Genomic DNA, 11,819 nt, shown 5'->3' on the forward strand with positions numbered 1-11,819 from the left:
TTGGGAGCTTTCGACTCAAACCACCGGAGTCGGAGTCTACTCCAAAAACCATGGAGTCGTGCGCCACTAGGGGTTAGCAGTGTGGTTACGGTTAGAGTTTGTTTAACATAATAAATAAATTGTAGAAATGGGCGGGGTTTGTGACTGTCGTATATAAACTAGTGACGACCTCCTCGGGGGGGGGGGGGGGGGGGGGGCTGAGCAGATGCTGCGTTTAAGTACTAGTCGGAACTAGGAAACTCTGAAATATCGGACTCGCTAACTGGTCGATCGCGTCACGTGTATAACTAGGCTACAACCATTTAGCAAGTCGGACATTTCAGAGTTTCCTAGTTTTGACTAACGCATGAACGTGGCAAAACAGACCTACGCTAGTGGCCTGTTGCTATTCACTACGTAGACACAGAGTTCAAGCTCTGTACTGTCTTTGACGTAGGTGTCGTTTGCCTGCTAGTGGCTTTCACTGTAAAAACATGGCGAGGTTTAGCGAGCATGGGATTCGCCTCAGTTCCGTATGTATTTTTCAAATAAGTTATTTATTGTGTGTTGTAAGCTATTTCGTTTGTAATTTGCATTCGTTCTTATATGCTAAATATGTTGTTGACGTTTTGTTTTTATTATAAAGGAAAATAGTAAATATCGAAGTTGTTTTTTTGCAGATGAGTCCGTCTTTCCTGAATAGTAATTCAACAAGTCATACGTGGCCTTTCAGCGCAGTTGCAGAACTAATAGGTAACCAGTCAACTTTCATTTTGATATTCTGTGTTTTCATTTCCCCTTCCGCTGAAGGCAGGAAAGTTGCAAATGTTTGTGCCTGAAAATGTACTAGTGGCATGGCTTCCGCATAATAAAATACAATAGACGCCTTGTCTGTGTGTGTTGGCCGCTCTTCACCGACAGTCTACCATCCACCTGTTCTTTTCTCATGGCAATATGTGTCACATGTGACAGTATAAGTTATACTTTAGTTATAACATGTTAATATAATCAAATGAAGTTCCATAATTTACACAGGAGAAAAGGTTATGCCTACAGTAACTTCATTATGACGTCGCTTGCCAGGCATGCACAGCATATTTTTCTCGCGCTACTAAGGTTTTTTTTTAGGTGGAATTTAGTTCCTCATTCATATCAACGCAGTAACACTACTTGCGATGCGCGTAAAATATGTTTTATATTCATGTTCGTTGTTTATTCTCATCTAAATTCGGTATATATGTTTCAAGTTGTCAGAGTTGAGAAGCCTCCGCTCTGTGCATGCATAGGTCCTGGAAGTAAGGGTGCTGATCGAGAGTGCTTCAGCACCCCCTGAAAAATGAAAAATCTGAATAAAAAAAATTATATTTTATTATTATTATTTTAATGTAGTGCACTGGGCCTTTAATAGTCCTGTATTAGAGGACAATCTGCAGCTCGGGCAAACCCCCGCAACAAAACAATTGCAGCACCTCCACCCCCAAACTACTTCCCGCAGCTATGTGTGCATGATTATTGGTTGGAATAGACCAGTTGGTTCGTGCTGTGTGCATTGTCTGTTGGTCACCTTCAAATTTGTGAAAGCCTGCGATTTGCATACTTGGAATAACCCCGAGTGTGGTGCACACTGTAGACTTGCATTTGGTTAAGATACGCATTGCTTGACTTGGGCAGGAACTCACCTTAGCTGAGTACCAGCATCCTAAATGTTCTACTACTTGAGCTCCTGTTCCTCTTACAGAATATTAACTCAAAAGTATTATGGAGTTCCTGCACCTAAATATAAACAGTACCTGCACCCAACATGAGTACCAGCACCTATTTTAGTCCAAGTCAAGCACTGAAGATACATACTGGGTGCGTTCGAGCTAATCACTTTTGTCAAGGTGGTGACCTTACAAAGTGTGCTGCATTATGGGGATAAAAATTGTCCGACTTGCGCCTACGTGACAACTGCATGAACTTTACAAAAACCATGTGATCAAAGGTCATGAAGTTTTGACAAATTTCTGAAGTTGCTATTCACCAACTTCATCCTGCAGCCATCACTGCATTGTGGCAGGCTGTCAACCAATCGTAGGGTGTTTTTGTTTGCCCCACGTGAACGTGACCAAAGATGTGACTAAAACAGAAACCAACTTTTCTGCAGTTCATGTACAATTGAATGTGATATTTGAGGCTCTCTTTCACCAATTGATAGTACAATGTACACACCTATATTGACAACTTGTGACTGTGTGATATGGGGGTTGGAGACATGTTTATTTTTACATAACAAATACACTTTTATAAACAATGGCAACACTGCCATGTTGCACTGAGCGTTCCTGTAGGAAAACAACATTCATGTCCGGCTTTCGGCTGTCGCAGATGCACCTCCCCCGACTTCACTCCTGGACTCAAACAAGACCATTGTTTTGTAACTTTGTTTAAAGGCCCAATGCAGACATTTTATATCAATTTCAAATCCTTTCTGGGTAACAGTACCTTACTGTGATAGATTTTCATTAAAATGGGCAAAATAGATTTATAGAAAAAAACCTACTTTTCAAGCAAGAATTTTGCTAGGACTGTGTGGTAGTGAAAACTGAAAACTAGCTGTTATTGGCAGAGGTTTGGAGCACAATTTGTTATTGGTCTATTAACGAATTTACCGCATGGTGATGTCACCATGGAAAGCCTAAACTCCAGTCCATGCAAACCTGCTGATTAGAAGATCCTGTGTAGATTTTATTTTCAAACGGCAACTATCAGGAAATAACACTGATCAAGTTTTTTAACACTTTTACGGTGTTAGTTTCCTCAACTGTTGTACAATATGATATAAAACACAGGACATAGTTTAGAAACCCGGGGCAATTTTTCAATTGAGCAGACATTTGGTCTGAAAAAACATCTGTTCAAACCAGTCCAGTTAATCTCACGTGTGCTAGTCTGTCACAAGAGTCCACTTTTACATTATGCAGGATAAGTTGGTCAACTGATTTTAATAATTACAGTACACCCCCTGTCTAGACACGGTTACTGTGAAGCACTGTGTGACTTTTTCAACTTGTTCTACATTAGGTTTTACAACAATTTTTCATGTAAAAATGGCTTTATAGATTCATTTAATGATTGATTGATTGATTGACTGACTTTGTGCTGTGTAGATAATGCGTCAGACCCGGGCGTGACAGCCAGGCAGATCTGGATAGATGTGGTGGAGGAGCAACAGCAGCTCTGTCTGGCCTTCACTGACAACGGCAGCGGAATGACCCCCAACAAACTGCACAAGATGCTCAGGTGAGAAATACACGCTTACGTACGTTTGGCTACACACACACTGCTGTTTGATCATCCATGTTGCAGCCTCTACACACACACACACTGCTATGTGAAAGGTTATACTGTAATTACCCATACATAAACAACTGAGTTGAGTTACTAACATTTTGTCTTTGTTCCACACCCTTTTTTTCTCACTCATGCGGACATGCCCACTCTCTCTCTCACGTAAACACATGTGAACACACACACAATCGCTCTCTTTTCTCCCCCTCATTCTCACATACACACAAACACACATCCTACACACAAACTATCTCTCTGCACACAAATACAGACCCACTTCTCTCACTTCCACACTAGTACAGACACATGTCTCCAACTAACGCTGCAATCTCACCCCACTCTTTCTCTGTTCAGTTTTGGTTTCACAGAGAAAGGTTCTGGTAAGGGCAGCCACCAGGCCATCGGTGTCTATGGAAACGGCTTTAAGTCTGGCTCCATGCGCCTGGGTCGTGACGCTCTGATCTTCACTAAGAACGGAGGCTGTCTGACCGTCGGCATGCTGTCTCAGAGCTACCTACAGGCTGTAAAGGCACAGGCTGTCATCGTCCCCATAGTGCCCTTCAATCAACAGACCAATATCCTTACACAGAGAGAGGGGGAGAGGGGACCTCTATGCAGTATCATTGATGCTTTGGAAATGTTTCCTAAATGTTTGTCATGCCAATAAAGCAATTGAATTTGAGAGAGAGGAATACAGACAGAGAGGAAGACAAGAGTACATGCATGTGTGTTTTCGAAGGATTGATTGAAAATCTGTGTGTGTGTGTGTGCGGCCGTATGCTTGCCTGTACGTGTATCCTGGTTGCTCTCCTTAACCATGTCTTACAGGTGCTGGTAGTGACTGAGGACTCTGAGGCCAGTCTGAATGCCATCCTGACCCACTCTCTGATCCACACCCAGAAGGAGCTGCTGCAGCACTTTGACTCCATCCTCTCCAAGAAGGGCACCAAGATCCTCATCTGGAACATACGCAGGTCAGGAAACACCCACGTAATCGATGTGAGATGGCTAGCTAGATTGCGGTGCGCGCTATTAGTGTTTCCATCGGTGACGTCTCTCGCTCTGAGACCTCAAAATATAAGTTTCCTTTGCTCTGCAAGGGCCGCGGCTTTTGTGGAGCGATAGGTAATGGATGCTTTGAGGGTGACTGTTGTCGATGTTTTCAAAGGGTCCCTGATTCGAGCCCAGGTTGGGGCAAGGAGAGGGACGGAAGCAAAACTGTTACACACAAACACATTCTGCTTATTTGTTAGTAATGACACAGTATTGGGTATCATCTCTGAAAGCAGAAAGGATCAGGGGCCCAGTAATGATTCATTACAGGTAAGTGGGATATTTTATCATTCTATGAAGAATGATGCTGACACGAGTAATGAGTTCTACAATATCACGTACAGGAACAAAGATGGTAAGCCGGAGCTGGATTTCGAGACAGATGAGTTTGACATCCGGATGCCAGAGATCCACTCAGAGGAGACCAAGACTAGAGGCAGGAAGAAGAGCTTCCCTGGACCTCAGAGGACTGACCACACCATCCCAGAGATGGACTACTCCCTGAGAGTGAGTGATAAAAAAGATGAGTGATGATGTGTTACAATGAGAGTGAGTGTTGAGTGAGTGATGAGAGACATGTCAGGGTGGTTAAGAAAAAGTTCACTGTAAACGTTTCAGTCACTGTGGAACTCTATTCAACAACTTTATTCACCAGAGGATTGTGACCTTGAATGCAGCATAGCCAAACAGAGTGATAAAGGAAGGTGCGAAGGTCTGATGGTTTGAATAGGATTCTGAACAGGAAGTCCCCTCCCCCATAAAGTCTCATTCATTCACATTCTCTCACAGGCCTACCTCAGCATCTTGTACCTGAAGCCTCGGACGCAGATCATCCTGCGACAGAAGAAGGTTCAGACCAAGCTGGTCGCCAAGAGCCTGTCGCAGATTGAGAACGATGTTTATAAACCCCAATTCAATGTATCCTTCTGTAGAACTAGAATCTGTTTGTCCATTCATTTCTATCCAAAAACGATTATTGCGTTTATCAAAAGTATTCTGTAAGTAATAGAACTTAACCTTAACATACCTTAACCTAACTTAACTTACATAGCGACGATGCAAAGTACTGTGGTCACTTGTACAGGCTTCAGTCTCGGCGTATGCCCAGAACACTTAACCTTAACCATTTCTATCAGAAAGACAGAGTTAAGGTCACCTTTGGGTTCAACCGTAAGAACAAAGACCACTATGGCATCATGATGTACCACAAGAACCGCCTCATCAAGTCCTATGAGAAGGTTGGCTACCAGATCAAGGTACATATTAATTAAAGACTGTAATGTTGAGTTTATCTGTCAACAGCTGGGGCCACAAACAAGATATATGATATGAGACATTGTGTGAGGTTTTGGTGTAATAGTTATACTGTAGACAATAATGTGCTCTCTTCTCTCTTTCTCCTCTCTCCCTTTAAATCACTCTCTCCTCCTCCATCTCTATTCCCTTCTCTCCCTCTAAATCTCCATCTCTCACTCCTTCTATATTTACCTCACTCTCTTCCCACATCTCCCTCTACTTCTCCTTTACCTCTATATCTCTCTCTTCTTCTTTTTCCCCCTTCCCTGTTTCAGTCGTCAGGTCAGAGGGCAGGGGTTGGGGTTATTGGAGTCATTGAGTGCAACTTCCTGAAGCCGGCTCACAACAAGCAAGACTTTGAATACACCAAAGAGTACAGGTACAACACACACAAATGAATCAGTATTATCGTGAACCAGATGAGCAGATGATCAGATTGACATGCTATTTATAGTTCTGGATGTGAACCTCCTCTCTGTATTTGTGTGGTTTGAAACAGGCTGACCCTGTCGTCCCTGGGACTGAAGCTCAACGACTACTGGAATGAAATGATGGAAAAAAAGGCGAGAGAACGAGAGTTCCTGGCAGCGGAGAAGAAGAATGAAGAGGAAGAGGAGGAGGAAGAGGAGGAGTGAGTTTTTATGTTTGTTTAGTTTAATTTATTTTGGATGATTGTTGCTACAGACTGTCAAATATTACCATGACATCACAGTGCAAGTACAGGGCTAACATGGATGGCTTGTGGTTAAGAAACAGGAAATGAAAAGTGTCTGTTTTGTTTAACTTGTGTGCCCACAACAAAATATACCTGGTGTGTGTGTATGTGTGCGTGTGTTTGTACATGTGTGTAGGAGTCCAGTGTGGCTGCAGTGTGAGGACTGTCTGAGGTGGAGGCGTGTCCCAGAAGGCCACTACAGCTCCACCCCTGAACACTGGAACTGCAGCCAGAACCCCAACACCATGCTCAGGTACCAGAGAGAGACAGAGAGAGAGGGCTCTATTTTAACTAACCTGGCGTTAGGGCTGGAAAATGTCAGTGCGCTGGTTTTTACATGACGCCTTAGCGCCGCCTTAACGCCAGACAAAAATAGAGCCAAGAGAGAGAGTAAGAAAGAGAGAGAGACAGCAAGTGTGCATGCATTAAAGCTTTCAGGAGTGTATTTGCATGTCAGGTGGTCTTTGTTCTCATCAACTGTACTTAATCATCGGACCTGTGGTGTGTATTTCAGGACTTTCTCATCTGACCTGTGGTGTGTATTTCAGGACTTTCTCATCTGACCTGTGGTGTGTATTTCAGGAGTTCCTCATCTGACCTGTGGTGTGTATTTCAGGAGCTGCTCTTTGCCAGAGGAAGCAGAGGAGAGTGAAGAAGAGTTAACGCCAAGCTACCAGAAGAAGACCTACAAGAAGTAAATATACCACCACCCACCTCTACTCTCACCTCCACCCTACTTTCACTCCCTCTCACCTCCACCCCACTCTCCTTCTCTCCTCCACCCTACTCTCACCTCCACCCCACTCTCCTTCTCTCCTCCACCCTACTCTCACTCCCTCTCACCTCCACCCCACTCTCCTTCTCTCCTCCACCCTACTCTCACCTCCACCCTACTCTCACTCCCTCTCACCTCCACCCCACTCTCCTTCTCTCCTCCACCCTACTCTCTCTTTCCACCCTACTCTCACTCCCTCTCTCCTCCACCCTACTCTCACCTCCACCCCACTCTCCTTCTCTCCTCCACCCTACTCTCACTCCCTCTCACCTCCACCCCACTCTCCTTCTCTCCTCCACCCTACTCTCACCTCCACCCTACTCTCACTGCCTCTCACCTCCACCCCACTCTCACTCCCTCTCTCCTCCACCCTACTCTCACCTCCACCCCACTCTCTCTCCCTCTCTCCTCCACCCTACTCTCTCCTCCACCCTACTCTCACCTCCACCCCACTCTCACTACCTCTCTCCTCCACCCTACTCTCACTCCCTCTCTCCTCCAACCTACTCTCACTACCTCTCTCCTCCACCCTTCTCTCACTCCCTCTCTCCTCCACCCCACTCTCTCCTCCACCCTACTCTCACTCCCTCTCTCCGCCACCCTACTCTCACTCCCTCTCTCCTCCACCCTACTCTCACCTCCACCCCACTCTCCCTCTCTCATCCACCCCACTCTCATTCCCTCTCTCCTCCACCCTACTCTCACCTCCACCCCACTCTCACCTCCACCCTACTCTCTCCTCCACCCTACTCTCACCTCCACCCCACTCTTACTCCCTCTCTCCTCCACCCTACTATCTCCTCTACCCTACTCTCACCTCTACCCCACTCTCACCTACTCTCACCACCCTACTCTCTCCTCCACCCTACTCTCACCTCCACCTCCACCCCACTCTCACCTACTCTCACCACCCTACTCTCACCTCCACCCTACTCTCTCCTCCACCCTACTCTCACCTCCACCCCACTCTCACTTCCTCTCTCCTCCACCCTACTCTCTCCTCCACCCTACTCTCACTCCCTCTCTCCTCCACCCTACTCTCACTCCCTCTCTCCTCCACCCTACTCTCTCCTCCACTCTACTCTCACCTACTCTCACCTCCACCCTACTCTCTCCTCCACCCTACTCTCACCTCCACCCTACTCTGCTCTTCATGTACGCCAGATGCACAGCAAATTAATATCTGTACTGGCACTTTGTTTGATGTGTGTGTGCATGGCTGTGTGTGTCTATTGGCTACGCATGTGTGCATGCCTGGGTCTGCGTGTGCGTGTGTGTGTGTGTGTGTGTGTGTGTGTGTGTGTGTGTGTGTGTGTGTGTGTGTGTGTGTGTGTGTGTGTGTGTGTGTGTGTGTGTGTGTGTGTGTGTGTGTGTGTGTGTGTGTGTGTGTGTGTGTGTGTGTGTGTGTGTGTGTGTGCAATGCCATGTATTTGCACTCTCTGTGTGCATGTGTCAGTTTGTGGTTTGCCGCCTGTGAGTTTTACGCTGTTATTCTCAGTATAAACCACAGTGTCAGAGCAAACCTGACTTCCTCCTTCCTTCGGTTGAATATTTTCTTCATATTTATACTTTAGGCCTACTCTACTATGCTTATCTATACTGTACTGAGCCATGTATCTCGGTTGTTCCATTCACTGCTGTTTCCATCCTGTGTCTAAAAAGGGACCAAGGCCTGGTCAGGAAACGAGGCCGCCCGCGGAAGCACCATGTCCTCCCCCAAGGCCTGTCTGAGCCGGTCCTCCTCCGCCCTCTGCCCCGTGATGCCCCCCTCCCTCTGTCTGAGCCGGTCCTCCTCCGCCCTCTGCCCCGTGATGCCCCCCTCCCTCTGTCTGAGCCGGTCCTCCTCCGCCCCCTACCCCCTGATGCCCCCCTGCCTCTGACTGAACCGGTCCTCCTCCGCCCCCTACCCCCTGATGCCCCCCTGCCGCTGACTGAACCGGTCCTCCTCCGCCCCCTACCCCCTGATGCCCCCCTCCATCTGCTCACAGAGGAGACTGAGAACAGCGAGCTGAATAAGACAGTGGCTCCACTGGTGGCCACTTTAGAGGATGACGAGGACAGCATGGCACAGTCCAAGTCTGGGTCAGACACATGCGCACCCACACGCGCATGCAAACGCTCATACAGGTAACTGCCAAAATAAAGGAAACACCAACATAAAGCGTCTTAATATGGCGTTGGACCTCCACGAGCCAGAACAGCTTCAATGCACCTTGGCATAGATTCTACAAGTGTCTGGAACTCTAGTGGAGGGATGCGACACCATTGTTCTACGTGAAATGACCATTATTTGGTGTTTTGTTGGTGTTGGAAAATGCATTTTCGGGCACCGCTCCAGAATCTTCCATAATTTGGGTTGAGATCTGGTGACTGAGACACACACACACACCCTTTAAACTCTCTATGCTCCTTTGAGACCCCTCTTTCAAAGTCACTGCGATCTCTTCTAGCCATGATAACCAAAATTATGGGCAACTGGGCATTTTTATACACCCTACACATGATGCTATTGCTTAATTAATTCAGGAACCACACCTGTGTGGAAGTTCAATATATTTTGTATCCCTCGTTTACTCAAGTGTTTCCTTTATTTTGGCAGTTACCTGTACATATACACTCACGCTTACTCGAACACACACACTCTTACACACACACGCACACACAAATGCACATATAGATAGATATACACACAAACACACACTCAGTCTTTCTCTCTGTCTCAGCAGAAACAAGCGGAAGTCAATATGGCCGCCCAGGGACATGGAAAAGAGACCACAACCATGGGCGGGGCCACACCCGTTCGCTGACGAGATCCAAGATGTGCAACAACCTGGGAAAGCTGGCAACGAACCACAGACACTGACTGGGCAGACAGAGAAGACCAAGGGGGAAAAGGCACCACTCGGGGCCACCAGAGGAGGCCTTTCCCAGCCCAGCTCCAGCCTTGCCTGGCCTCCCTCCCTCACTTCAGCCCAGACGGTGGTGGTGTCCCCCCTGAGCCGTCCGGAGGGCCCTTGGCCCCGGGCTCTGACCCTGGAGGGGGCAGGTTCAGAAAGGGGAGCCCTGGTCCAGAGACTGGCTGGACTGGAGAAGGAGGCTCAGAGGCTGAGGAGGATACTGGGTTCCAACGCACCCCCAGCAACACAGGACACTGTGGTGATGACAGAGGCTGCCTCTGGGGATAAGGAATCTGGCGGGGCGGGGGCAGAGACAACGGTGGCCATGGTAACCAAACAGGACCAAAAGGAGGTAAGTAGGGTTAACTGTGAATTTAGTAAAGGTCTGAATGTTTTTCAAGATTTGTGAAATCAAAAGACCTACTATCCCCATTAGGATACATGAAGAACATTATAAAATGGTTAGTTCCAAGCCTTGTTATTAGTTAAAACTGGTATTCTAGCTGTCAATTCTTCTGAATTTAAACTTTTATAGAGAAATGTATCCCATTACCTCTTTTCTCACTACAGTGTGAGAGCTCAGCGTCCCCTGGCATACCAGTGGTTCCAGGACTGGCTGTGGAGGGCGTCCAGCCCCAGAGAGAGCAGCCTGAGCTGGGCAGGCTGAGGAGGGAGAAGGCTGACCCCCAGAGCAGGCTGAGACAGACTGACAGCCCAGTGACCAGGGACCAGAGCTCCCGGTATGTTTACCCACACAGAGACAGAAACATACCCACAGACAGAAATACACACACACCCTATAATCCATCGGTCCTTTAGATTTGCATTCTCTCTATAACTTTCTGCTCTCTGTATTTCCCAGCATTGTGCAGGAGAACCTCTATAAAATCCGAGGGAATGTGGTGGCTCTGCTGTCAGCCATCCTGCCCCACCTGGACCTGCAGGGCATCAGCCTGGATACACCAGACGTAGACAGCATCCTGCAGCAGATCATAGACGCCAACTCACTGTCTCCACTCTAGAGACAACTCACTGTCTCCACTCTAGAGACAACTCACTGTCTCCACTCTAGGGACAACTCACTGTCTCCACTCTAGAACCCACTCTCAGTGCTCTAGAACCCACTCTCACCGCTCTAGAACTTACTCTCACCACTAGTACTTATGCTCACCACTCTACTGTAGGTAACATATTGTTTATTTTTTCATACCAACCTGGAACCCATATGGCTCTGGTTCAATGTCCACAACACATTATCCACACACGGACTCACATTGTAATGGCTGACCATCTTAATAGCCCGACTGACTGTCACACTGTAAATACTTTATCCCCAATTGACCCTGCCTAAGTTCAGATGCGTTATACTGTACTCGTTGAGTGTGAGATGTTGTTGAAAAGTTGTAATACTGTTCTCAGATGAGCTTGCTATGCTGTATGTTTTACCTTCACCATATGTAAAGGATCCACAAGTAACCAGCAGTCTCTGCTTCATTTATCATCATGTGTTGTTACTTGTCAATCAGAGACCCTGGCTTGTGTGAGAGAAGCTGAGAAGCCTATTACTGTTTGCTTTTCATCATTGCTACTGTTTTTAATACGTTTGTTAATTATTTTGTCATTTTAATATATGAAAATGTTCCTTGAAAAATTCTAAATACTGTAAGGGCTGGACTTAAACAACCCTGTCATTACAATGTGTTATAGTTTTACCGTTTGTTTGCTTGCATATCTTTTTAAAGAAAATCAACCAGGTATCATGATTTTGTGATCT

General features: G+C 46.6%; 1 protein-coding gene across 4 annotated transcripts; it reads left to right on the forward strand.

Moving 5' to 3' along the window:
• The first annotated feature begins 308 nt into the window (after nucleotides 1–308).
• On the forward strand, nucleotides 309–11,800 carry LOC129827489 (MORC family CW-type zinc finger protein 3-like). 4 transcript variants are annotated; one of them, XM_055888389.1, is made up of 16 exons: nucleotides 309–512; nucleotides 660–732; nucleotides 3,129–3,261; nucleotides 3,664–3,884; nucleotides 4,136–4,283; nucleotides 4,707–4,869; nucleotides 5,152–5,280; nucleotides 5,499–5,618; nucleotides 5,934–6,037; nucleotides 6,158–6,289; nucleotides 6,510–6,626; nucleotides 6,990–7,067; nucleotides 8,811–9,275; nucleotides 9,872–10,397; nucleotides 10,616–10,785; nucleotides 10,908–11,800. In XM_055888389.1, the coding sequence occupies exons 1-16, from the start codon at nucleotides 474–476 to the stop codon at nucleotides 11,065–11,067; spliced, it is 2,778 nt and encodes a 925-aa protein (XP_055744364.1). In that variant the 5' UTR covers nucleotides 309–473; the 3' UTR covers nucleotides 11,068–11,800. The 4 variants fall into 4 exon arrangements, with proteins under 4 accessions (XP_055744364.1, XP_055744367.1, XP_055744368.1 ...); XM_055888392.1 differs by having other exon boundaries at nucleotides 8,811–9,230; XM_055888393.1 differs by having other exon boundaries at nucleotides 8,811–9,230; nucleotides 9,875–10,397.
• Nucleotides 11,801–11,819: the final 19 nt, after the last annotated feature.

This window comes from Salvelinus fontinalis, chromosome 29, assembly GCF_029448725.1.
Source record: "Salvelinus fontinalis isolate EN_2023a chromosome 29, ASM2944872v1, whole genome shotgun sequence".
Taxonomy (NCBI): Eukaryota; Metazoa; Chordata; class Actinopteri; order Salmoniformes; family Salmonidae; genus Salvelinus; species Salvelinus fontinalis.